The 27,993-nt window shown below is 44.7% G+C and overlaps 1 protein-coding gene across 1 annotated transcript in view; it reads left to right on the top strand.

Annotated features, from left to right (window-relative positions):
* Positions 1 to 14,047: 14,047 nt before the first annotated feature.
* The window catches only part of htt (huntingtin), a 160,291-nt gene continuing 146,345 nt past the window's right edge, over positions 14,048 to 27,993 (top strand). The window contains exons 1-7 of the mRNA XM_065430124.1: positions 14,048 to 14,283; positions 16,086 to 16,169; positions 18,893 to 19,013; positions 19,627 to 19,766; positions 20,036 to 20,177; positions 20,741 to 20,882; positions 22,261 to 22,424. Of these exons, the coding sequence (XP_065286196.1) occupies positions 14,198 to 14,283; positions 16,086 to 16,169; positions 18,893 to 19,013; positions 19,627 to 19,766; positions 20,036 to 20,177; positions 20,741 to 20,882; positions 22,261 to 22,424 (879 nt within the window). The 5' untranslated portion in view covers positions 14,048 to 14,197. The remainder of the gene's footprint in view (positions 14,284 to 16,085; positions 16,170 to 18,892; positions 19,014 to 19,626; positions 19,767 to 20,035; positions 20,178 to 20,740; positions 20,883 to 22,260; positions 22,425 to 27,993) is intronic.

Raw genomic sequence — 27,993 nt, 5'->3', positions numbered from 1 at the left:
GTTTCCGAGGGGAGAAATATTGCCGCCTGAAAAATGCACGCGGGGAGCGGAGCGGTTTGTCCGGAAGCGATAAAAGAGGAAACGATACCCTCTCGCTCGCATAAAAGCATGAAAAGTTCCCGACGCAGTCTTTCACCACAGCGCACAATGACCGTGCGCAATACATAACGCGCCCTTCTCCCGCCCACCTCCAAATATTACTATTTTTAGGTGCGCACAGCGGGGACGTCACGAAATATAGACCACCCTTCGGCCACACCTCCTTGACCGTGGCGACCGAAAACGAACAGCGAAGGACGAGCATGCCGCTTCTTTCAGTCTCTCGCGTAGAAAGTTCTCACGAATACATAAGACAATCAACAAAAAATCGGAGCTTAATTATGTATTCAAAAGGCGCATGCGCGACTCGGACGGAGACAAAGAAACTCAAACCACACCACAAGCGTTGGTTTCTGTGGACTTAGCAATATGTTCTTGATCGTTTGCGGTATCTTGTTTTTTTTTTGGTTCATCGCATGTGACCATATCTGTGTTAACTGTGGTGCTACATGGCAAGCCTTTGCGCATAAATAGGCCGGTTTCGGTGCAAATAAAACCAGTTGTTAGTCAGCGCTTGGTGGCGTGGTTTGTGTTTCTTTGTTTCCGTCGCAGTCGCGCTGCGCCCTTTCAGTAGCTATGAATCGACTCGCCAAAAGCACAGTTTTACTGCTCAATTATATGGTTCTGTCCGCAGGAAAGCGACAGAAATATTGAGGCGCATGCTCTTTATGAATTCCACCATTGCGCGTATTCATTAGAAACTTATTAGTGGCTACATGAAGTATTAAAATGGGTATTTTATAAGCAAATAACCTTTCGAGCTGTGGTACACAAACATTAACGGTTCCATGTAGCTACTGCTGATGCCGTGATGCATATATATACTTAAAGCTAACATGAGATAGTCTATATTAACCTTACGGGAATATCTTATTGGTGATTTCGGTAATTTTGTAGTTTAATTATTACTTTCCTCAATAACCAATTACATGTAACCAGCTACATTTTTGACGAAACAAGCTCTGAGAAGCGACGCAGCTTTCAGCGCTTAAATTTAACGGGAACAGAGTCCAAAGGGAAGAAAACATGTAGGCTACCTCCTTTCCACAATCAACGTCCTGCAGAAGATACGCCTGGATAACCTGAACATGCCAGGTCTGCAGATTCGCACCTTGAATGTCCGACGTCTGAGCTTTTCTCTTATAATAAATGTATGTCCCTCTCTCCTGGAAGCGCATATACGCAGCCTTCATAGGCGGTAGGAGCTGCTGCTAAATTTTTCGCTTAGTGCAGTCAATGACTTCTGTAATACAGACAGAAGTTCTTGGCCGTCATACTCATGTGTTTCTATCGGTTTGGTATTACGCAACTAATAAATACCTATTTGTGTGATTGTAACGCAGGAACAGTGTTTCTAGGGCTGAGTATAATGCGCAACATCATATAAAATTATACTACAGATTTGGCCACCTGGCCAACAAATTGAAACGGTGCTTCTATGGCTCGATAGCGATAGACACTTCAGACTTTCATAGTCACCAAACACGTTTTTTTTTTTCAATTTTTCACTGGCCCTATAAGAAGGGACTTCCCCTAGCCCCAGCAACAACCAAGCGTGGCTCTTCATGGTCAATCTACAGCCGAGCATCGCGGCAGTGAGTAGCCACAATCTTTTGAGCAAGGTGTTCGTACGTTACAACACAGCCCTTCTCTCCAGCGCGCAGATTGAGCGATTTTCTCACTAGAAAACGAGAGAAGGTTACCGTATAAAATTGTGAAAAACAATTCTTAGAGAAGATAAGCAACGTGTGGAGGGCTGCAGAGGACATATTGAAATAGCGAGGCCTGCTCGTTCTTTTTACTAAATTTGCGAAATATTATAATGAAGGTAGGGAGGAAAGTAACATTAAAGTGATCATTACTTTTTAGTAGGATATATATATATATATATATATATATATATATATATATATATATATATATATATATATATATATATATACAAAATAGGCTGAAAAATGTGTCAGTGAGATTTAGCTTTGCCATTGCGAGATCTGATGTCAATCACATATGAGGAACTTTTTCAGGCAGTTTTGCCAAACTTTTTTGAAGTGTGGCGCTGATCGCTGTATCGATTCCCGGAACAATATTCATCTATTTGCCGCTATTAGTACTACTACAGGAAAGAGTTCTTAGAATTATGACGCATTCTATATACACAGACGTGAGCAGATTTGTGTTTCGTCTTCCCACATTTTAAGTAATCTGTCTACACACTACATGTATAATTACTGCAAGCTCTCGTGTCGCCGTCCCCTTTGTGCATTAGTTATAATTAGTTCGTGTAATTCACCATGAACAGGAGTTTAATTACCCTATATCGAATAGTGTCTTCAAGACACTCAAACCCGCCGTGGTTGCTTAGTGGCTATGGTGTTGGGCAGCTAAGCACGAGGCCACGGGATCAAATCCCGGCCACGGCGGCCGCATTTCGATGGGGGCGAAATGCGAAAATACCCGTGTACTTATATTGAGGTGCACGTTAAAGAATGCCAGGTAATCGGAATTCCAATTTTACGGCGTGCCTCATAATCAGAAATTGGTTTTGGCACAAAACCCCATTATTAAGAAACAAATAATAAAGAAAGACTCAAAAGGAACAGAAGAGCTGCAACAACTAATGTATAAGTTACCTGTATGCCGAAATACTCAAACTTTTAAGTTAAATTTAACTTTTAATTTTAAATTTATAATATAAATCTAAATTTTAATTTTTTTCTGGCACTCTCGTATAGAATCGAATTCCGTATAATCTCAAGATCAGTAAGAATTTTAATTGATAACTTAAGCGCTATTTAGCAGACCTCTGAAAGACAAGCAAATTATTAAACGAAATAAATAATTAGGAGTTTCCACTTATTTAGTGTACATGTTGGATATTTCAGTTCTGGTGCGAAGCCTGGGTTTATTTCCCTCACTGGCTGTCCAAATATTTGATACGCATATGATGTCTATTTCCGCACTTTCGCTGTTTTGTATTGATGCTTTGCCTTGGATCCCCCACTGGCCTTGTGGATACGGGCAGACACTTGTATTTTCTGATTTTGTGCAAAAATAAACAATAATATACTCTGAAGAAAAGGTGAGACAAAAATGTTGCTAAAATTCTCGCTAAGACTGTCAATTAAGTGATCTTAAAAAACGTAGGCGTTTTGGAACACTGTATTATAGTATAACGTGACCGGAATCATTTACCTAGTAGTTTCATGTTTTTCTACTGTGTGTGCAGGTGACAAAAAAAAAAGTGAATCTAACAGCAGGGTGTAGAGGGCTCTTGCGTTGCTAATACATTTTGATGATGGATGATGAGAGCTTAAATTGAGCGCTTGCCTTCAGATTGTAAGGTTACAAATACAACACGATTTAAGAAAACACACATAACCTAGCTTTTCCAGCAAAAATAAAGAAAAGTTACTTATAGTCTACATTATCCTTCTATCTTTCTGGTTTATGAGCGTTCGTTGCAGAACTAAATTCTGCGGAACGCGCTTGGCCTCTTGTTAACACGGCGATGACAATTACCCGAGTATAGGAGGTATGCACATGACGTCATCCGCTAGGAGCGCTAGCGACATCCGCGGAGGACGCCATAAGTGCGGTCGCAAGTTCGCGCTGCCTACGCGAGCAGGCCTGCGTCGCCAAGTGGCCCATCAATACGCACGAACCATCAAACGACCTTTTCAATGTGCCTTTCTGACTTGGCTATCGAGTAGTATGTCTTAGGTCAACGATGGGTCTAAGCACGTGCGTGCGTGGGTTGAGTGAACCAGAAAAATCGCGTTATGAAAACGAAGTGCGCTCGTGCGACTGTGTCGACCAGCTCTAACTCAAAGATAATCAGCTTCGGCGCGATGTCGGACTACTGCCTCGCGTGGACGTCGCAGACATCAAGGATTATACTGTGAATGCAACGAGCTTCGCGACCCGCGAGCAATCGAAATCCTACAAGTCGATGGAAGGCCACAATAATCTGGCGAGCGGCTGGGTGCAGCAGCCGCGCGTCAAAGTGCTCGCGTAACATGATCGCCTTCATTACGGAATTTACACCGCGTTGTCCACTTGCGTCGTCAAAGGACAGCGTTAAATTTGCTTCAAAGAAAAAAAAAGACCCCCCCCCCCTTCCCCGAGAACTGAACACTGATTTTACACACTGCAGCCTTCGTAATTTTTATGTTACGTCAATTATTCTGGTCTTGCCAAAACGTTTTTTTTTTTTTTTGCCCTCCCAGGTTTGTCAATCACAATCATTCGACGAAAAGCCACTCGCACCATGGCTTCTCGCAAAATAAAACGGCGAGGTGCTGGCGGCACACTGCGCCTGCAAGGCAGGCCTGGCAGAGGCGTGCTCGCACATAGCTGCTGTGCTCTTATACATTAAGGTTGCAGTTCAGAAGAGAAATAACCACGTGTCGAGAGGAACCCAATCTGGACAACATAGTCTATCACCGAGTTTCTTTCTTGTGTGCCTGCTGCATCCGAACATAGCACAGTTCACCGCGACAGCGAAGCTCAGTTGACGCACGGCCACGCCGGAGCGTAGTCTGTCCGTATACGTAAACATTGTACGTAGACCTGTTCGTAGACGTAGAACAGCACTGCACTCGAGACACTGAAACGTCCTGCTTATATATCAGCGACTGGATAAGAAAACAAGGCGAACTGCGGGCCAAAAGATAGGGATCAGATGTTCGCGCGAGTAAGACCGCTGCCATTTTATTCGATGCTCCCCGACCGTCAATATGGCGCCGCTGCCCCAGCGACACTGTCGCCGCCTCGCGGGTCGAGCTCAGTGCATACCTCCTATACAGGTTAAACACTACACTTCCGCCCTCGATCTACCTGAAAGAAGCCGTGAACTATTGATTGGTCCGAAAGCATTGAGAAATGGAAGCGATTTGTTGAGATTAACGTTATGGGGGACCGTTTGGACCCCCGTCTCCGGTTCACGCGCGATTTGGGCCGTTCGCACGCGACATCGCTGGGGACACGCCCACGCCAGCCTGATTTTGCTTGGCGTACATTCTTCCCGCCCGCCTGGCGTGCGCGGCTCACGTCGTGCGCCGCGCGTACGAGCAGTGCCCGAGGAGCGGATCCCCTCCCTCCCTCTCTTCTCTCTCCTTCAGCATCCGAGGTACGCGGGGGGGCCTTCGCCCGACTATCGGTGCTGTTGGCTGGCGGACTTGTACTTGGTCCCGCGCCCCTCTGAGCAAGGGGGCCCCCTTGGTGTGTGGCGAACCTACCACGGAAGAGCCTGGGTGGCGGAGCGCATTTCCCGGGTGCTGTCACCCGTAGTCTGCGACTGCCACCACAGTGCCGTAACTCGCTGTGTTGTACGCGCATTTTGTACATAACAGGGAATGGACCCCCATTCGTTTGTACCACGGCGGGAGTCGTCCCTATGCGACTTGCCGGTGAGTCGGCGAACCCGACGCGGCGCCCCTTTGCGTGCGCTGCGGAGTGAGGACGAGCTGCGTGTCTCCTTGGACCTTAGCTAGCCGGGGCCGGACACGTTAGCCCGAACCTCTTCAACGTGAAGGAGTGCAGGCGCTCCGATATCTACGTCTTTCTATGCAGGCGGTTGGTATTATTCACCTGCTGTGTTCTAAATAGGAACATAAAATTTATTCCAATTGGTTTTGGTCAATTCATTTACTCCTACGCTTGCGAACGTCCACCAATCGATCGCATATAGTAATACCTAAGTAGCCACAGCGTTTTCACCCAGTCAAATAGATTTTGTAAAGAATGAAAACAACATAAATTTTTGACGCAATAGTTCTGCGGAAACTCGCAGAGTGGCAAAACGATTTTTTTCTCAACTGCGAGGTCTTTTCGTTCGAGGAACCCGTATGGGTTTCCTTAGTGGGAATTGCTACGATTGGGCGGATGCCTTATTTTTCCTTAATTAACATCACTTTTTGTGAGCGCTATGTGAAGTCTATGATGGCCACTCTGTTGTGAAGTACAACAGTGTGCACACTATACATACCACAGTGAAGGCAACCGTCGCTTTATCGTGCACGGAGCCTACGCGTCGTACAGTAAGTCACGGCCGTTTACATGTAGTTTCTGAATAATAAAGTGCGTTTAGAAGGACATTTCTGACGCAACTTTCCTACCTTCCAAGTCGCTAAAATGTCGCCAAGTGTTCATTCAAGTTGCTTGAAAATCGCCAGTCGCTAAATAGGAAGTAATTTAGCGCTAAACAGAAAAGAAAGCCGCTAAATCAAGCGACAAGATTGCTAAAATGGCAACACTGAATATTACAAACCAGTAAATTATCAAAAGCAACACTGATTTTGTGTTGTCACAGATGGTTAGGTTAGACTTGGCCTGAGCTGATGCTTTGCTGTATTTGCCAGTGTGCAGCCAACAGTGCCGCTTTCAAAAGTAGGAGGGCACATGGCTTACTTTGCCCCCGCCAACATACACACACTTCTGAAAATAAGGGTGTGGTGTTAGATATGGAGCTGTTTCCTGCGATTACTTCGAGTTCCCCAAACCACTTCGAAACGCAGCACAGCTAATTGAGGAATGCAGAAGCAGGAAAAGCACATTCCAGAGGAGCGCCCAGGCAAACAAGATGAAGGCCACAAGACAGGTGCAAATCAAGACGGCGGTAATGCGCCGTGACAGCCAGACGTGCCGGGAAGGCCCAAGCGTACCTCTCTTCGCCTTTGAAGAAGACATTTGCTACCGCTGTGGGGCCGTAGCACCGGGAGCAGGTGGGCCTCGGACAATGGAGCATGAGCAGCCCTCCCCTTCTCCTCGTTAGAAGAAGTGCATTGCCAGTCTGCGAGGCAAGACCGCAGAGAGCCGCCAGGTGTGACACCGCGACACGGGCGCCTACCATTGGCTGAAAATGGCGTCATCTGAGCGGACTCTTATATTGGTCAAACATGACGCGACTTCCAGTGCTCGAAGGGTTTATAAGAAGCATTCCAGTGAGACCAGAGCATTCCCTGATTCCCTGATTCACCTCTCTCTAACTTCTTGCCGCGGGCCGCAGCGTCCGAGTTGCTGCCGGCCCGTAATGTCAGTACGACTGTTAACTGACGCTCACCTCCCTGTACATAATGTAGAATAAACCCCTCCCAAGTTTGGGTTTTCATCCCGAAGTCCGTCCTCCAACCCCTACAGTGGGGGGGGGGGGGGGGGGGGCAAGTGTACGCCTATGTTGCAACTGCATTTTGTGTATATGCCACGTATTCAAGAGCCAAGGAGTAGTTGGCACCGTAGTTGTGCGCCAACATGTCCTTATATCACGTCAATAAAAGAAAGGAGAGCGTCACATCCCCAGTGGCACGTATACCCAGTCATCCAAGTTGGCGGTGGTAGAATCCAACCTCCAGCTTTAGAGCCAGATGGTAGGGCTTCACGGCCACAACTCTGTGAGCGGCGGTTGCTCGAGGGTGCTGCTCATCGCTGAGCCTTCAGGCAGGAACGCCATGCCGCCGACGTCCATGGTCACCAATGTGGAGACTGTGAGTTCGGTGAGACCATCTCCAGTTTATTGAAGGTTCCGGAAATGGCTACGTTCTCTGCCACGGGCCTCGCTTTCGGACTCGAGCTGATGGCAGCGGGGCTTCCACAAGTTCACTGAAGAGTGGCATATGCCCAGTGGCACGTATATACCCAGTCACCCAAGTTGGTCCGATGGTCGCTTTCGACCCTGTCCTCTCAGCACAGCCTATGCAGTGCGCGTTAGGCTATGGACTACCCAGTGGTACAAGTTGGCGGGCAAATAGTTATACACAGACTAGATAGACAGATAGTTCCCTGAAAGGACCTTAACTACCCAATAAATGCTAATCGCATTAATGATTGGTGAGAAAAAAATTATGGGATTTTACGCGCCAAAACCACTTTCTGGTTATGAGTAGTGGAGGACTGCGGTTATTTCGACCACCTGGGGATCTTTAACGTGCACCTAAATCTAAGTACGCGGGTGTTTTCGCATTTCGCCCCCATCGAAATGCGGCCGCCATGGCCGGGATTCGATCCGGCAACCTCGTGCTCAGCAGCCGAACACCATATATCCACTGAGCAACCACGGCAGGTAATGGTTGGTGAGGGACAACGAGAAATATTAAGCATGGCTCGAAGATCTTGGTGGCCCAAAGTATACCAAAGACCGAGATCGTGCAATTTCTTATGACCACTCCTGATGGTGGAGCTGTCTTGAAAGCCTTTCGGAAGCTGCTCCAAAGCATCGACACTCACTCGAAAACTGGGACGCAGTGCGACGTAAAGGCAATGCTTTCAAAAGTGGATGTCGACGACCAAGTCTACTGTTTCGTGGCGTTTCGTGTGCGTGCGTGCGTGCGTGCGTGCGTGCGTGCGTGCGTGCGTGCGTGCGTGCGCGCGCGCGCGCGCTTGAACTTAGGAGGAAGCTCAGAAAAAAATGCACAGTTCATGCTCTTGCAACTTCGGCTAAGAGGACGGTGAAATGTTAAACAAATTAAGAATTAATCCACTTGCTACAAATCAGGTGTCTGCTATGTACCTCCCGACAGAGCGCTTGCGATGCCGCTTGTGGGGATGCGCGACCCTCGCGCCTCCCCTGATGTTTTTCCCGCATAGCGCGTTTCCTGTAGTGCGGCTTCGCCGCACACGCGGCGGTCCGAGTGGTACAGGCGTAGTGCGAGAGATGGCGCTAGTGTTGCGCGCCGCGAGGTTACTTGGGCGCCGAAAGGAAGGCGCTTGCTCTCTTGGGTTCCAGACAGCCAGCGGGACAGGCGTGCCGTGCCGCACGTGCAGCGGCCCTCTTCACCGGCGGGTCGCCGAAGCAGCGCGGACATTCCGCGCGCTCGGCGACCGATGCATCTGCGAGACCGCCTCGCGTGGCCGCCTTCGAACGCGCCACGATTCGCGTGACTATACACGCGAACGACCAGGCGTTGGGATCCAGCATGGGGCGAACATATTCGCTCGCTTCCGGTCGCGGTAAGTCGGACTTCTAGACTTGTCGCGCGCCCATCGGCATGTTTTGTGGATAGCAACTCGGCTAGCAGGCATTGATGTATGAAAGGTGCAATAAATGCCCTTGTGTTTGTTTGCACTACTGTGTTGTCGTTCCTTTGTCCCAAGAGTACGGTGTGAGATATCCCACATCAGACCCCACACGCTTATAATGTGCCGATTTAAGAGGAAGTTTTAGCTCGAGTGCTCCTATCTAAATACATGTAAAAGGAGAATTCATTTTTCTCGGCAACCACTGCACCAAATTTGACGAGGTTTGTTGCATTTAAAAGATAAACTTAAAATCTAGTGACTGTTGGTTTCGAATTTTTGAGTTAAGTTGTCAATTTTTTATGAAAAATTGGCAAAAATCAAAAATTTTCAGAAAACGAAACTATCAAGTTTACAACTCTGTTACTCAACCACTAAAAATGGTAATACAATTCTGTGAATTGCATCTAATAGTACATCTAAAGCGGACAAAATTGATATGTTACACATGAATATAAAAAAAATGTAATCATAGGGAAATACAAACCGTTGTAAACAACGTAACAAATTCACATAAGATGTAAAATGACATATTGAATTTGTCCGCTTTAAATGATCTAATGCATGCCGTTTACAGAACCGCGATATCAGCTCTTGATGCAGAGCTATGAATTTGTAAACTTTGTGCTTCTATTTTTTTCAAACGGTCAAATATTTGAAAATCGATTTAAGAAAATTCAAGCCCTAAATCGAAATTCCGCTTCCAACAGTCACTAGAATTTAACTTTCTCTTTCAAATGCAACAAATGTCATCAATATCGGTGCAGAGGTTATCTCATAAAAACGTTTTTGCGTTTTACATGTATTTGAGTAGGCCGCGTCAGAGTTGGGCCCGAGCTAAAGCTTCCTCTTAAGGAGAACCAGAAAATCGGAAAATGACTTGCCGGTGAGAGGGCGGAACCGACAGCCGGCACTGTGAGACAGGAGGAGGAGGAATAAACTTTATTTGTATAGTAGTTTGCTGGGCCAGTTGGTGCATGGTGAACGTATAATGGTTTCCAGCAAGTACGGACGCGAGCACAAGAAGTAGAACAAACAGGACAAATGAGCTGGCGGTGGGATCGTCCGAAATGGACGGCGTCTGCAGTCCAGGATGCCGTGGGCTTCAGATAACTTGGCCCTGCTCACCAGACGACGCTGGTCTTCAGGGCTCGGGTTTGTCAGCTGTGCCTCCCACTGCTCGACGCTTGGTACGGTCATGTGTGCTGTCGATTGGTTGTATCCACACTCCCATACCATGTGGTAGAGGGTATTGGGCGCCGAGGAGAAGCGTATTTGTTAACTGTAGCTCGTAGGATACATGGCGCACGTGCAGCAGGGTGCCGTGCGGGAATGTGTTGGTCTGTAGTTTCCGGAACATCACTGTCTCTTCTCTGGTCAGCTTGGGATGAGGGGGTGGGTAGGTCCTCCTACCCAATCTGTAGTGGCTCAGGATGTCGGTGCATCTTTTCGGGACGTCATCGTGTGGGTCTGCCGGTGCTCGTGAGCTCGGTGGGATAGCCCGTAGAATGTGATCTCGGGCAGCGGCGTTGATTACCCGCCAGGGTCTTGTGTCCCGGGGCCCAGACAATGCTTACTTACTGAGAATTGTCCAGATTCTCGAGGATGATCAGGGCTTGTTCGGAAATGTGGCTCTTTTGGTAATCTCTGCGTGCTGTTTGTGAGTCGATCTGTGATGACTGTGATGTTCTCTTCCTCTCGCTTGCCCGTCGTGGCCGCCAGGGCTCTCGCCATTGCTTCCTCATAGTATATGTCCAGAGTGTTCACTGAAGCCGCTGCTGCCTCTTCTCCCTGGCCGTTGATCACGCTGACAGCGCGGGCTGCTTTGTTCTTGTGCTCTGTCGCCTGGGTGTATCTGACTTCTCCTCTTCTTGGTCCAAAGAAAAAACAAAGGCCAGATGGCAACCCTATCATGAGGCATATACGCGAAGTAATGCCGGCGTCATGCATCAGTCATGGCTGTGCATACGTAACTCAGTCACTAGATTACTCACTCACGCTATACGCTACAGCTTTTTTTTTATGTTTACAATGCGATATTGATGAAAGACTGCTGCATGAAAATGTTAACAAGTTAACTTGCTAAACTGGGAGCATTATCAGGCAATAATAAAAGCTCACAGTAGAAATCCGCACCTAAACCCACTGCGGTGTGACGCCTATCTCTATGCGCTCTTCAGAAAATGTTCCTTCTTCAACTCGGCGACAACAGAATGCCATTTTCTCTCTTTCTCTCTTTTTCAACTATATATAGTTGCGAGACGAGAATTCCAAAGAGCTTTAATTAACTATTTCCGCGCGTCTGACACCTTCTTTTGGGTTAATTGGTTCACGATGTCCACATTTGTGAACGCGAATATAATCAATGAAACACTAAGTTTCAGTGTTAATAGTATTATTATCTTTGCCATTTATTGCATATATAATATAAGTAAATTTATTGCATATATAATATAAGAACATTAGGCTTGAAATATATACAGAAGCAGGTCTCATAGTCAAAGACTGTAAGGGCGAGGCCTCCTGCTGATACTTACAACAGGAAGATATGTTATTACAGCAAACGGGAAATTGGTGCATGCATGAATAAGGTAAGAGCGTAAATACGTAATAAATAATGAAGCATGAAACAAATAATGAAACATCTGATGTGCGTTTATGCTGAAAATGTGTTAAATCTAATCTATCGGTAAAAATATAGTTACTGGCGCCTAAAGAAGACAATATCAAGCGCGCTGAGCGCTGCCACAGGCTTTAATAGAAGTTTAAAGGAATAGACATTAAAAGCAATTTTATACGAATTAAAATGGCTTACTAGCACAGAATATATTTGCCTTATATTGATTTAACAATCTTTTTATCGGCACCACCACTCTTCAAAATTTTATCAAGGTTTTATATAGGATGCAAATAAGCGATTAACCCGTTGTGGTTGCTCAGCGGCTATGGTGTTGGGCTGATGAGCACGAGGGCGCGGGTTCGAATACCGGCCGCAGCGGCCGCATTTCGATGGAGGCGAAAAAACCCGTGTACTTAGATTTAGGTGCACGTTAAAGAACCCCTGCCAGGTGGTCAAAATTTCCGCAGTCCTCCGCAACGGCGTGCCTCATAATCAGAAAGTGGTTTTGGCACGTAAAACCCCATAATATATTTTTTTTTTAAACAAGCGAACAGCTGGTTTATATTTATTAAACACAATACAGGCAAACGCCTTTTTAAAGAAGTGCTCGGTACCTCCGAAATTCTTCGTTATACAGGCCACTTAATTCGTTGTAAATGTCACGCACCGTACCGCTCGCACTAAAGCAGGCTAAGCACGTTCAAGCAAACAACACTTTTCTTTAACGTGAATTGAAAAGATGAAACAAGTCGCAGATCTTTTTCTGCAAATGACAGAATGCGCGACTGAAGCCAACCTTATTGCACCCAGGCTCAGAATATGCCCAGCAGCTAAACACTCGCCTCTCTTGCCGTCAAAATCATTGTTTCGTTTACAGGATCTTCATCACTGTCGCCTCGGTTGACATTCGCGTCCTTTCCTCATTATAGCTGGCTTGGAAGATGTCGTGGGTCGACAGTTACTATTACGTCATCAAATCGCCATCAACTGCGACGTATTCGTCCGCTGTCGCACCCGCTGATGCCAACGTTTGAGTTAAGCAATTCCTGGAGCCGTGCAGCAGAACTATTCGATCCTGACATCTGCACTCTCTTCAATTGCGTGGCTGGCACGGCGTTAGCGCAAGCTGTCACCTTGATGACGTCTTCGAAAGGCGGTGTCGGCACGTACCCCTACATGGCGTTCGTTGTAAATAAATCAGCTGTCGGGGATGCCTGAATTCCTTCGTTGTACAGGCAAATTCGTGGTAGTGGCCTTCATTGCAGAGGCGTTCATAATACATGTGAAAGAATAGGAGTTCGGCAGGGACCTAATCAGTCCTTCTTTATACAGGTCATTTCGCTTTAAAGGCGTTCGCGGCAGAGAATTTCGACTATATGTGATTAGAAAGGCAACAGAAAATAAAGGCTGCCCCCATGGATCATTATGCATTGCGATATCTCACAGTACGTATCTCACATGCCTTACTGCGAGTCCCGTGTACATTATTCTTTTTTAAATAGTCTTGACAAACCTGCAGCTGGGAGCGCGCTTTAGTATGGAAGTAAAATTGTCTAATTGGCATTCGAACAATGATTACAGCCAGCGTACGGGTTCGAACCTGACACCGCGGGGACACCCCCCCCCCCCCCCTCGACAGAATCACCAGAATCGCCAAACTTGTTCGATGTATTTTAATATGCAGGGCCCTCTTGCGTGTGTCAATCCAGTACTGGTGAGCGTTCCCGTTTCCTGTCAATTTTACTTTTTCTTCCTTCCATTCTGAGTATTTGAGTACGGGGAAACGTTTTGAGAGGCTTAAATAACAAAAAGAAAGTAGCTACACAGGACGGCGAGGATAAGAGGGTAACTGTCATACCTTATATGCATAAAATGTCACATGGCCTCAAAAAGATTGGCGAAAGGCACCGTACAAAGTGCTCCACCGTACTCAAAATGCGTCAGCAAATGGCCCAAAATTCTACTCTTCTGAATTTCATTCTGCGCTGCGTCGAAACAATGAATCCCAGCTAACTTCCTCAATTATCCATCTTACCTTAATGTACTAAGAGAACATCTTTTAAGTTTGGCAGAGATGTTCAATCTCTGCGACGCGTTAAATGAAAAAAAAAAAACGCACGCAGCTTGCTAGTTTCGATTTCGATTAGCGCGTTCTCGCTCTCTTGTGCACATATCTTGGCAATAGTATAAATACCTTTGTACTATAGTTTTAAATATGTTTCAGTAGATGTTATTTTTATTTTTTCAGAGGGAAGAAAACGTTGAAAAATTTGGACTGCGTTTACTACGAACGCATTCTTCCGTAGGTGACGCCGCTGTTCGCAAAGCAAGATGGCGACGAGTGACGGGGAGTAGCAGAAGCGGTGACATTCTTGATTTATTTATTTTACAGCTGTTTAGTTCGACCAGCTGGTATGCCAGTTTTGCGGAGACGTAGGTTTTATTAATGTAGCTTTTACTAGTGCTATGGCTTCTATAGAAAAATTAATAAAGTCCTTCGAAGCCTTAAAGGTAGTCCAACCGTCTGCAGGAGGTGAAGAGCCGCTGCATAAGTAAGACATTGTTATATCTGCTTAAACCTGTGAGAGTACACGTTGAATGTGGCTGTGAGCGCTCACGAGCTGTTTGTTTTAGTGCGAAGAGATCGCTCACTGAGCGACATGGGTTACTACGCCTCTGGCTTCGCGTTCCAGCTGATAGCTGGGCGCCGATGCATCTCTCGGGATCCACCTTATTATTCTGCAAAGCTCACACTGTAAAAAAGGCCATTTGATTGATGGTGACAGAATTTTGACAGTGTCCGATCGTAAATGACATCGATCTGCCGAATAGCACATGCCAGCATAAAATTCGAATATTGTTGCCTCTGTAATGCAAGCAGTGTTGTCACGCCATAAGAGAAATGGAATGGCAACTGTTGTTTTCCAAACATTACAGACGTTTCGCAACGTGTACTGATATTTTGCACAATGATCATTGCGCGTTTGTTGCCAGCAATAAGCCCCTCGTTTATTGACTAATAACGCGGCATACCTTGTATTGGCGGGAATTACTGCACTACGTGCAGTTCCCATATAGACGGACTAATCAATGAAGAATGCTGACCTTGTTAGCTTTTGTATGTTAACTAACTTGCCTTTTGAAAGGCCGGCATTAACGGAATTTTTGGATGATCTGTTCATTTCTTGTTCCCTTTGCCGCCATATACATCATAGCATCTGCCACAAGGAGGGACTCAGCGTGTCACATGAGGTGGCACAGTGTTCGTCTAAGCGTCATGTTTATTTTATTAGCATAGTCATTTATATGTGCATCGTTCCGCTGTTGTGTGGGATAATTCAATGCTACCATAGTGGTGATATAACATCAATTAGTGGCTGCATACATGCTACACATTAACTCATGTTTGTACTTTCACTTGCTGAGCACTTCGATGTTACCTTAAAACTGTAAGAGTAATATATATGCTTTGGCCGTCTTTCTTTCCTTTCTGTTATGCATAACATTTTTGTGAAAGACTTGCTTTTTCGCTGGTTTCTGCATTTTTCGTTACGGTGAAAAGTTAGTTCAAAAACACATTCTAGAAACTATGAAGTGCAAAACAAGCAGCTTGGCTGTGGTCTTTATTTCTGTAAATTTGTTGTGCCCGAAATGTATGTTTATAATAAACAAGGAAGTGACACTAGATATGGCACACTTCCTTGTTTCTCTTTAATGTCTAGTGGGTGTCCTTGATATTACTCAAAGTGCCATGTATAAGAAGACTTTCCATATTCAGTTGCTTTGTGTATTACAGTGTAACAGTAGTGGCTGGGTCGTGTGCGTGCGTGCGTGCGTGCGTGTGTGTGTGTGTGTGTGTGTGTGTATGTGTGTGTGTGTGTGCGTGCGTGCGTGCGCGTGTGTGTGTTTGTGTGTTGTAACAATGCAGTGTGATGTATAGTACCTAGCAATAGCAAACAGGCAAAAGTGATACATAACTCTAAGGTTGTGAAGGTATCACCTCTAATGCCTCTACTGCTTCATAAAGTGAGCTCCAGTCTCAGATTCAAGTCAAAGGTCATACTGAGTACAAGCCTACACCTTGCACCTTATGAAGTTCTAATAAATTGCTGGTTAATGGTGCATTTATAGGGACTTACCGCATTGTTGTTGGAGGAGCATGTTTGCAGGTAAATATATACTGTTCAGACTTGCAAAGCACCTATATTAAACCTAGGTTTAATATAGGTGAATAGGTTTAATATAAATGAGTATAGGAAGTCTAGGTTTAATATATTAAACCTAGACTTCCAAGACTGCAATATCTGGCATGATGAGACACAATCATACTAAATCAGCTCTTCATTTTTTTCAGAAAAAAAGAAACAGTGCCATCTAAAAAGGAGAAGATTATACACTGTACCAACATTGCAGATGTTATTTGCACTTCAAGCATACGGTACATGCTCTTTCCACTGTTCTTTCAGTAGCGCATCTTGATGATCTCTTCAGAACTTTCTTGAGCAAATACTCTCAGTTGAAACCAGTGCATTTACTTAAGTGAAATTTATTAAATCAAACAAAAAGTATACTTGTACTGTGATATAGTATTGTTATAATTTGGGCCTTCAGTAATAGTTTGCAAAATGGAAGACAGACACATGTGTGAAACTAAACATTAGTCAATAAAGTGCAATTTGCAGTATTTGTAAATTGAAATTTTGTTTTCAGCTGTTTATTTTTTCTCCCTAACTGCTGGAGATAGACTGTCTTAAACAAGAAAATAACTTTTCTTATTGTGGTATTGACAGGAGTCAACCTTTCAAAATTTAAGTGTGCATTTTTCTTGTAATGCTAACACCTCTTTTTGACAGACTTTTCAAAGTATTTAATATTGGGATAATTGAAAAGAATATAAAATTTTCGTTCCTACTAGCAATCAAACAAAATCTGTCTGCCACTCTTGCTCTTGTTCCATTCAGTACGTTGAAAGTCTGTTCAAAAGCATTCTTGTTTCCCATATAGTTGATGAAAATATCAGTAATAGTGGGTCTTTGTAATATGTGTTGCTGGGCTAGTCGGTTCATACTGAACCATTTCAAATCATAAAGCCCATGGCCACTTAGCTCGAAAAGTAAATAATAAGGGGGACAGGGACAAGGCTCCCTGTCCCCTTTTTATTTCCTTTTTGTGCTAAGTGCCCATAGGTGTTATGGTATGAAATTGTTCTATTCGGTCTTAGGCAGGGCTTCCACTTAAATATTTTTTAGTTCAATATGGGGCTCCTGTATGGAGGCTTCAAGGAGGGCTAAACACTATTTTCTAGTTCCTTGCTCACAAATGAAACTGTCGCATGGAAGGGGTGGCATGCTTATTGCCTTGCGTCTGACCTATGCTATCGAGCACTGCTGATTTTGTGGGCCTATTGCATATGCAAGGTGTGACATGAACCCCCTTTCAGTGTGACAGAATGGTTAAGAGCGCAGTGACCTTCGTGTCTTGTTGTTTCTTGTTGATTACTCGAACCCCAGAAATGCCCTTTTCTGCATGGGCCTTAGTGAAAGGTCTGTAGTATTTTGCTTCAAAAAAGGAGACAGTGGTTTATCCTGTTGATGTTGATTTTTTATTGTCAGTAATCATTTGTAACCAGGGAAAGCATAGGGGAGAAGGAACTGTTCTTTATTCAAACAAGTCTGCAATGCCACTAAGGCTTCTTTAACTGCACGAGACTAAAGTTTATAAAATGAGTCAAGATTTTTGTATTTCACCAGTTCCCCAGATAAATTATTATTTCGCTCTTCAGTGGTTTGGGGAAAATAGAAATACCTAAATTTATGTGTCCTGGAGCAATACAGCCTAACCTACATTATTGATCTTTACACAGTGAAACGTAACTGAACTGTAATATATGTCGATGAGACTTAAATTTGCAATAATTTACACCTTCTTAAAGAGGTGGAAGGGAAATGAAAGTGGAAGGAAGAATAAGTTTTGTTGACTGTGAGATCGAAATCCTTGACCTTCACATGATGCATGCAGTGCTCTAGCAATTGAGCTGCGGCAATGGCTGCCGTGGCTCAATTAGCCCTGGGAGTATTAGCCAGCACTGCTCACAGCCATAGCAGCTGATGTGGAATATCCAAACTTTGAAGGCGTTGCATAGTGCTTAGAAATAGGAGTAGGCAGATGTCCAATAAAACTTTGTATGCTCTATTTTAATCAATTAATAAAATGTACATTGCTATAAATTTAACCCCCATTCTACCATTCCTTTTAATAATTTAATTGAAGATTATCTTCCTGTAGATGTCTTTGTTTATTGCCTGTTGATTTGAGCTCCTTAGTTCACCTGATCCTTCTCGTTCATTGCTAGGATGTCTTATGCAGAATTTATGCCATATTGATCTTCTGAAAAAAAGATGTCATAAGCACCTGTAGCCTTATGGGTGGTCCTGTTGTAATAAGTGTTACATATGTGTGTTTCTTGGAAAAGTACATCTCTAAGCTGCTTTAGGAACCAGTAGTGTTGAAATGTTCTAGGGACACATCAGCCTGGTTAATTAACAAGTTGTGTGGGAATTTTTTAGTTGACATGAGGTCAGTACAAAAAAAAAGAATGTAAGGTGAATAAGTGAAGATATTGCCTCATCACTCAGAGGTAATTGCACTGTCATGATACAGAGTTATCTATTATGCAAACAGTGTTACGACAATGCCACTGTGCGAAGGCTTCTTTCTTTTAATAAGTGCCTATTGGCACAACTATGTGCAACTTTCCACTTACGGATCTCCAATTTATAGTTGATAAATGTTGATGCCTTATGTGTACATCAGTACTGAAACCTAGTCTTTATAACTTGGATGACGTAGCAGTACTGAATAGTAGGTAAGGGTTCCTTTTTTTATCTTATTTTTTATTAGTTTCTACTTTAGTGGCCTGTTTTACATTGCATTCAGCTTTTATGGGGCCAACTGTGACTGTGGCTTCAGAGTTTTATAACCAAGTAAGCAGTTTGGTTCCTGCTCAGAGCTCTTGCTGAAGACGAACAAGATATTCTCATGAGATATAAATAGAAATATATGCTGCTACACAGTGCTTAATAAATGCCTGTTGGCAGTGTCGGGTGAGTACCTTTACAGATGAAACCATTTACTCTCTGCTCTTGGTGGGGCCATTTTCAGGACTTACTCAGATTTTCCTAAGCTTCTGGGCATTTCTGTGGAAAGTTTTTTTTTCTGCTGTGATGATGAAGACAGTGATGTGCGCATGGTGGCAGATGAATGTTTGAATCGAACCATCAAGGTGAGCCTGTATGAAACATTTATACATCTGAATTTATATCATTTTGTGGCAAAAACTGTGGCACATTTTGACTATTTTGATTTGCTGCAAGTACTGCTGTATTTTTGTCTCTTCAAGACACCTCTTCATATGGTTGCGAAAGGTTCCAAGTTGAGCTCTGTGATGTGTTTTCTTGAGTCTTGGAGACTTGCTCTTGAAAACCAGTGCACAAAGAAACGTGATGCACATGGTGCAGAACTTGGTTGTAGGAAGGGGGGGGGGGGGCTGTTCGGTGTAAACTTCTTTCTTTGTTTCTTTTTTTTTTATTTGTTAGGTTGTGACACATTGCATTTAGGTGACACTGGCATTTGTTGTAATCTGCTAATATGATGCCAGCTGTTTGCTTGAAATACATTTAATTCTGGTGTAGCAGATATTTTAGTCAAGGGTATTCAATTTCATGGCCACCTTGCATTGTTTTCATTAGAATGTATCCATTTTCATGGATCTTTCTGCTACCAATATCTTGTGCTTTGTGGTGCTTTCAGCTTGTAGAAACTAATTCTGACAGTTTATCCACATTTCCACAAAAGTATTGACTCTATCATTATAGTGGCCTTGTTTCATATTTCAGACTCTTCTAGACTCTCATCTAGGACGGTTACAGGCTGAGCTGTACAAGGAAATAAAGAAAAACGGCCCAGGTCGAAGCTTACGTGTGGCCCTTGGCAAATTTGGAGACTTGTGCCATTTAATCAAGACACAAAAATGCAGGCAAGGATCCAGTTGTACCATACTGTTGCTGCGTCACTGTCAAAGTGTCTGCATTGCAGTGTTTTGCTCACATAGTCTTTTTGTTGCAATGAAACAGAGTCATCTTACTTTTTTATTATGACCATTAAGTTGTTTTTATCAGGGTAAACGTGTTTGTATCATTATAGTGGCGCAAAAACACGGAAAACTGCATGTCATTCAAATTTAAATAGTTATGCCATAAAAGTGTTTTCTGATTGCTTTTTGTGTGCTCTTTCTTGTCTACTCAGGGCATACACGGTGAACTTGATACCTTGCTTTGTGCGCATAAGCCAGCGTTCTGAAGAGGAGAGTGTGCAGGAGGCCTTGACAAACACTGTTGTTCGAGCCATGCCAATGCTTGGGCAATTCACCAACGACAACGACATCAAGGTTGGTAGTGTGAATTCATCATGGACAGGATATCAGTAACCAGGCGACATAGTATAGTTCAGTCATGTTTTAATAGACTCATGCCTGCAGCCAAAAACATTATTAAGGGAAGACATTCCTTCCAAATCTGTTAGAAGGAATTTCTTCCCTCAACGTTTATTTAAGCTGTAAATTTTGACGTAGGAATAGTTTCATTTCTTCATTACAAAATAATAATTTGTTTTCTTTCAGCTTTTATACATTTTGTTTTATGTGGCATGAAACACCATAATGCAGGTTCTTATGTGCACACTTTTTCAGTTGCTATTGCCAAGGAAGGATATTATGTGTCAGTGATTGTTATGAATCATAACTGAAAGTGTTAAATCTTCTGGTAGGGATGGTTACTGCCTGAATTCCTGCATTTTTTTTTTTTGCATTTGTAAAGTGATTGCCTGCTTCAGTTGAGACATCGTGAGTCGTCTAATTCCATTCAGACATGCTCAATTGAATTTAAGTCTTGTGTGTCAATGCAGGTAAACCAATTTGCTAGTGTTTTAAGTACTGTATTGTTTTCTGTACAGATGCTGCTACGAACATTCTTGCCCAACCTGTCTTGTCCCTCAGCATTGGTTCGCCGTTGTGCAGCCCTATCCCTTGTAACCGTATGCCAGTGGTCTCGAAAGCCAAATGTCTTCCTGTTGTGGCTTCTCAACGACCTCTTCAGTATGTCCATACGGTTTTGTACCTCAGTTTATCTTCTTGTGACCATCTCTCTTTCTAGCTTGTTTCATGTAACTGCTCAGAAGTCTTTCATAGAAGGCACTGGCTTTACTTTAGGTTTCAACAAAGACTTAAACAGTAATGTTTCAAAATAGGCTTTTTGAAATAAAAACATGCTGACTTCATAGCCATAGCATCAGTGGTAGCAAACATCAGAGGATAGGTGAGGTGCAGTGATTGACTACAATCACTAATAAACATTTTAACTGTATGTTTTGGGCACCTCACTGTCATTGGGAAATTGAAGCAAGCCATCTGTACATACTATATCAACTTATAAATGTGAAGAAATGTGAGGCCAGATGGATTGGGGCTCTCTGAGCACATGAAACCAAGACTCACTGGCTGAAAAGTGTGTGTAACCACACTTTTCAAGAAAGGCATCAGTTCACTGAGCAGCGGAGACACACTGGGGCGCACGTTTGTGTTTTGTGCGAGTCTGGTTGCTTGGAGTCTGATCACTCTAAAGTGAACGTAGCATTGGTTTACTTCAAGAAAACCAGTTTTTAATATAAATGAAAGGTCTGCTGAATACCTGCTATAAGCCGAAATAATAAATTTAAAGAACAAGGCCATAGTAAAAAGTAGAGGTAAACCATCCTGGACAATGTGCAAATGCTATGCCTTGTGGCGACTGCATGAACTCATGGAAAGTGACCCCCCTAGATACATTGCCAAGGCCAATATGCCCTTGGTACTTAGTAAGGTAAGATAAGTGTGTTGGTGTGTAGGCCCTATGACCATTGCTTATAAGTGTAGTTAACCCTTTCACTGTCGGGTTTTCTCAGAGGTGACACACCCCCAGCATCAATTTATTGTCTCTGAAAAAAAAAAAAAGACATAGTTAATGGAAAATGCACTCTTCGTATCTGAAGGGAGAGAGCAGAGAACGTAAGGGATGTGCCAGTAACATGGCAGGACAGAAACACGGAAATGTACCGGGTACATCAGTGGCACTGAAAGGGTTAAATGAGTGAATAGGTGCGGTTCTTTCACCATAAATACAATGGTAATTGACTACGTATTGCATACACAAATGTTGAAAGGCAGAGTTTTAACTATTCTTACTCAGTGACACTGAAGGCTGAAATGCAAATGCAATACTCACACCACTGAAAATTATGTGTGCCTTTAGCCAAGTGAACAGGTGTTTTACACACACACTTTTGGGTCATATGGTCAAAATAGGAATACTACTATACTCAAATTATTAAGTGACCTGTTTCTTGCTCATGCTACAGTGACGTTTTTATCAGACTATTTCTGGTGCTCTGTTTTGTTCTTGCTTCTGATCCAGTTGCCCTCTTTCAATTTTCTGCAGGCCTGGTGCTTCCAGTCCAGGAAAACCATCCAGCTCACACTATTGTTGGAGTCCTTGTTTGTTTCCGGCACTTGATTCCTCATCTGGGGAGCAAGCCCACTAAAGAAATGCCTGTACTGAAAGGGGCTGAAAAAGCTGGCCCAACATTGGAGCATTTTCTTAAGGTAGTCATTGTCCTTGAACGTGCTGCTTAATTGCTTTCAAGCTGTTAAATCCAGTTTAGGAAGCCCAATTTATTTATTATGGTTTCATGACCTCGAGAATGGCCACCCAACAAAGACAGCAAAATATGCAGCATTTTCATATACAGTCGAACCCACTTATAATGATACTGGTTTTAACAATATATCGGTTATAACAATGAGAACCTGCTGCACCGTCAACTTTTGTATGTTTTCCATGGTGAAATAACCTGCTTACTACTATGCATTGATGCCGCATTATCGGTTATAATGATGAAGTCTGGCTGCTAGGTCTCCAAGCTGAAAGGTAGTGAAATGCGAAAGCCTTGAAAAGAAAAGAAAAAAACAAGAAATTCAAACCGCTGCACGATGGGCCACTTCTTCAACAGCCACTGCGCGATCATTTTCCAGCCTTCTCCGCACACCTCTCTCCCGTCGCTTTTCCACCCCTCCAAACACGACTGAGCTGTGCTCATAGCTCTAAGGCACCCCAACCTCCAAAACACAAATGGACCATGCCAACTGCACTGCTTGCAGATTGCTCGCATGTTGCTTGCTGGCTTCTCAATTCAGCGCAGTTCTGCAAATGGCGTAATCACTTGCGTCCGTCTTTGTTAGTTGCGTCGAAAACGTTCCTGGCTGCGCGGTTTCTCAGCCTCGTTTGACCAACAGTTGGTTTGACTCGCCGCCGAAACAGAAGATGGCTGATGCGCCCGCTCATCATCTGCAATGCACGATGTTGCTGGTGAAAAGAAAGCGCATGGCTATAGATTTGGAAACTAAGTGCTTCTAACCGATCAGGCGACCGTCGTGAACATGCTTGCATCAGGTAGCGGCAGCAACGACGCCAGCGATGACGCAATAGGGCAGGCGGCCTTAACATTGCCCTCGCAGGAGGCCCGACAAATTATTCAGCTTCTGCGGGGCTTCCTTTTTGCGAGGAACCTTCCACTGCACTATGTGGAGCACCTGCATGCCTTGGAGAAGAATGTCGAGCAAGCTTTGCGTAAAGCATGCAAGGCTGACGGACTAGGGTTTTCTCGTGCAAGCCAGTGAGAAGTAGAGATGCTTATGGGGATCTCGCCTCAGGGTTTCTTCTAGATTTCCCACTATTATATTTTTCTCTCATCAGCTCTGCCATCCCCCTATTTTAGATTTTTTCATGCAATCTGGTCAGGCATGTACCTGGGGGCGGGGGAGCTGAAATTAAGTGGCATGACTCCCCCCCCACCCCACCCACGCCACCGCTCCTTATACACATTCCTAAAGCGCCGCCAAATCAATCTTGAGACTTCACACCTATTCGGCGGTCAACATTTTGCTGCCTTTTCACTCTTTTGGATGCGGTAGTTATTGGCTTCTGCTGGGGTGTGAAAGCCAGTTTTATCATCGATGTGGTGCCTGTGCGATTAACTCGAGATGCGTTCAATTGTCAGCATCTATTGCAACGTTCGCGATGTTGCTTTGTTAGTTCAACCTTCTTTGTTTAGACTGATCCAGGGACCAGGAAAGGGATTCAGTTCGTAGTAAGATGGTCTGCATGCTTGTGAAATGAGTTGCAGCTGGAAAAAAGGCCACTTGCATTTAACTTTTCCTTTCGCTTAATTATTTCCTAGAGTAACGGCTCACCGTGACGCTGGCAGATCCTCGCAGCCATATTCACGTGATATGGGTTAGATAAGGTGGAAAATAAAATCATGTGAAACAGCGTCCATTATCAAACCCTGCAATAACTGTTAAACCCATGAGCAATATGAATGTCACCCATTATGTCGTCTGGTCTTCCCTAGTTGTATGACACTTTTCGTTCAAAATTGGCAACTGGAAACAAGAATCGCAAGGAGTTGAGAAATTAAGCCATCTACTAAGGGAGAGAGCTAAGGCAACAGCCAAACATGAAGCAAAAGTGTAAATTAACAAATTTAACCGTTGTTTGTGAAAATATGTATGGATCAACATCTTTTTATTTAAGAAAAAAGTAAAGAAGAAGAAGAAGAAACTTTGTTGAAGAATAGTCCGGCAGTTCTTGCTGTGGTGGCCTCAGATGGTGGCTCGAAGTCCTTCGACTCGGGCGGCATCTTCGGCTTGCCGGACGGCCCAGAGCTGGTCTGCCAGCTCTGAACTTTTGATAGCCGCCTCCCAGCGGCGGCGACGCCTACGGAGAAGGTCCCTGGCGGCTCCCGCATCCGGGGCGGCGTCGGGAAAAAGCAAGCTCGAGCCTTCCCATACTCTGGCAACGGCCGCGATTATGGACGCGTCGCGAATGCAGCTGGTTTGATTACCGTTGTTGCCGGCACATTCCCAGAGCATGTGTTGCAGCGTTGCTCTTTGTCCGCAAGTTTTACACGCGTCTGTTGGATATAAACGCGGATAGCATTGGTGTAAGATAGCGGGGCTAGGGTAGGTGTGTGTCTGGAGCAAGCGTAAAGTTACGGCCTCGTTCCTGTTCAATTTATCGTGCGGTGGCGGGAATGTGCGTCTTTCGAGTCTGTAGTGTTGGGTGAGGTCTCTGAATGTGGTTAGGCAATCACCCCATGCCCAGTGTGTTTCTTGCTGCTGTATTTCTGTTGTAGTGTCCCGATCCGGCAAATCCGATGCCCCGCTCTCGGCGGTGAAGGTGGTGGCCACATAATCAGCGGCGGCTCGGCGTGTGAGACCTCGAGCCGTGGTGTGGGCCGCCTCGTTGCCCGCGAGCAGAACATCGGTGTGTGCCGGGGTCCAGAGGAAGAAGACCGTAGAATTTTGGAGTTGTGAGGACGATGACGAGTCGCCGTCGTCAGAAATTTGGAGTATGCGGGCCGCTTCCCGCAAGACACGACCACACGCGAAGCCGCGGATTGCCGCCTGCGTATCGCTGATCACGATCGCAGCGTTCGGCACCGCGACAACTGCTAGGGCTATCGTGGCTTCTTCGGCCACCTCCGTGTGTCCCGTGGTCACCGTGGCGCTCGCGAGGCACTTACCCGTGCGGTCTACAACCGTGATCGCGTGTGCACTTCTCCCTCCTCCATATTGCGCCGCGTCTACGTACACCACCTCGTTGCTGTTACCAAACTTCTTCTGAAGGTCGCTTGCTCGTTTGTTGCGTCTCCTGGCGTGGTGCGTCGGGTGCATGTTCTTGGGAAGTGGTGGGATGATCAGACGGTCGCGAACTGAGGCAGGAGCCGCCGTCTTTTCTCCATGCTGAGTGTGCTACGTGATGCCGAGCGACTCGAGGATGCATCGACCTGCCTTTGACCTCGATAATAGTTCGTATTGCGCAACGTCGTGCGGCTTGATTAACTGGTCAAGTGAGTTGTGAACTCCGAGCTCTAGAAACTTGTTGGTGCTCGCGTTGAGTGGAACGCCGACCGCCCTCTTGAAAGCCTTTCGGATCATGCATTCGACTTTGTTTTTTTTTTTCGGACCCGATCCACTTCAAGTAGGGGGCAACATACGTTATACGGCTTATTGCGTACGCCTGCACAAGACGGATCGCGCACTCTTCACGCATACCATTGCATCTATTCGTGATGCGACCCAAGAGTCGGATCGTGTCATCTACCGAATGACGAAGTATTCGCACCGTCTCTCCATTATGGCCGTTTGCCTGCAGGTGTAACCCTAGGATTCTAATTTTCTCTACGTGCGGTACGGGAGTACCATCTGCCAATGTAATCCGTATTTTGGAGTATTCCCGTTCCTCTTTGCGCAGGGTTTTACGACCTCTCCTTGTGGGTTTGTAAAGTAAGAGTTCGGACTTGGTAGCCGAGCACTCGAGGCCCGTTCCACGCAAGTAATTCTGAACTGCATCTACTCCTGCCTGTAGCGTTCGCTTGACGTGACCGTCACATCCTCCCCCGGGAACCCAGAGGGTGATGTAATCAGCGTAGAGACTGTGATGTAATCCTTCTACTTCTGTTAATTTCTCGGGTAGACCGAGTAGAACTAGATTAAAGAGTGATGGTGATATGACGGATCCTTGCGGCGTGCCGCACGGACCCGTCTCAAATTCCGGCGATTCCTCGTCGCCGCCGACGACGCATGTGCGCCTGCCTGCAAGGAAATCTCTAACGTAATTATACATTCTTTGGCCTGGAGAATGATTCCATGTGTTTTGAATGATGCTTCTACAGTTATCAGTCAAGCCGTCTGACATAGCCACTTCTCTACTGTGCTTATGTGGGTATTTTTCTAACCTTCCGCGGTGGGTGCAGTACGTATAGAACCGCAACGTCCTGCACTCTACGCGGTTGTATGGGATTGGCAGCCACGCACCATTGCGCAACTTCCCAAATAACAATGCGAGTGAGTTTTGCCACTTAACTTTATAGAGCAGTAAATGAGGGATTCAAAAGAACTGATGGTTCTGCAAATATATATTTCTCTATAATTCTTCCAGGGCTAATTAAAAAATATGCTACTAGAAATCTTTATTATTTTACACTTTTGCTTGTTTACTTGTTCTTCGCAGTGTTCTTCCTGTGCCTCTTTCCTGCGCGAGTCCATCTGATGTGGTTCCTTGTTTGTTATGAAAAGGAGAGGTATCTCACAGGTGTACCTGTGAGATACACCTTATTTCATTTCTCTTTTGCAGATTTACGCATGTTTATGGCAAATGGTGGGCATTCACAATTGTACTAGTAAAGGTACCCCCACTCCCCTCTATTGCATAGAAAGGTTACCTTGGGCTGCCCCCCCCCCCCCTAAAAAAAAAAAAAATCCTGGGTACATGCCTGAACCTTGTTATAACAGTTATCAATTATAGCAATGGAATTTTCTTGGCACTTGAATATTGTTTAAATGGGTTTGGCTGCATTACGAAATAAAGCGTCTGGAAAAGAGCGAGGAGCGGGCTTCTTTTGAAAAGAGAGCGTTTGAAAAAATAGGTGACTCACGCTCCACTTGCGAGCTCCATGTGTCGCACATGACTGCAAAATTTACCTGAAATGTTCACAGCAGCGTATGCAATGCACAGACTGTGTTTTTTCACCAAGCCCAACAGGTAGTTCAAGACCTCTTTAAAACAGCCTAGACGTCGTATTGCAGAATTGGTAACCGAAGAGAAGCTTCTCTGTCTTCACTGCGGCTGCCATTTAAAGATTGTGTTGCCGAGTCTACCAAAGTTCAAATTCTGCATAGTGTTATTGAGGAATTGCTACGAGCACTGGAGGCTAGTTTCGATGATACCTACAGTGAAAGCTTTATATTCTAGACTCGCCAGTCTGCCACAGTTGTCAAATCTGGCAAATAGTTGAACTTCGGTTGTCAGTTTAGATGGTGTATGGCGTTGTTGGTAGAATTCTAGTGGAAATGTTGACAGTGCACAGAAAAACTCAATCAAATTGATCGATTTTTGTGGGCGTGCTAAGAAAGAGTTCAGTGGACAAGATTTCCAGTAGTTGTGAAATGTTTCAGCTTTTTCAAACCTGTTGCTAATATTTGGCTCTTGATCCATGTTATTAGGCTTTTATGTGCCATATTAGGACAACAATGCAATATGAAGAAATATGACCAGAATTTCTGCTTGTAGTGCTTTTGTCTGTTAAGCTGCAAGTTTATAAAAGTGCAT

Source organism: Dermacentor albipictus, chromosome 1 (genome assembly GCF_038994185.2).
Source record: "Dermacentor albipictus isolate Rhodes 1998 colony chromosome 1, USDA_Dalb.pri_finalv2, whole genome shotgun sequence".
Classification (NCBI taxonomy): domain Eukaryota; kingdom Metazoa; phylum Arthropoda; class Arachnida; order Ixodida; family Ixodidae; genus Dermacentor; species Dermacentor albipictus.
Note: the sequence above shows the minus strand (reverse complement) of the source record. Positions and strands in the feature narration are given on the sequence as shown.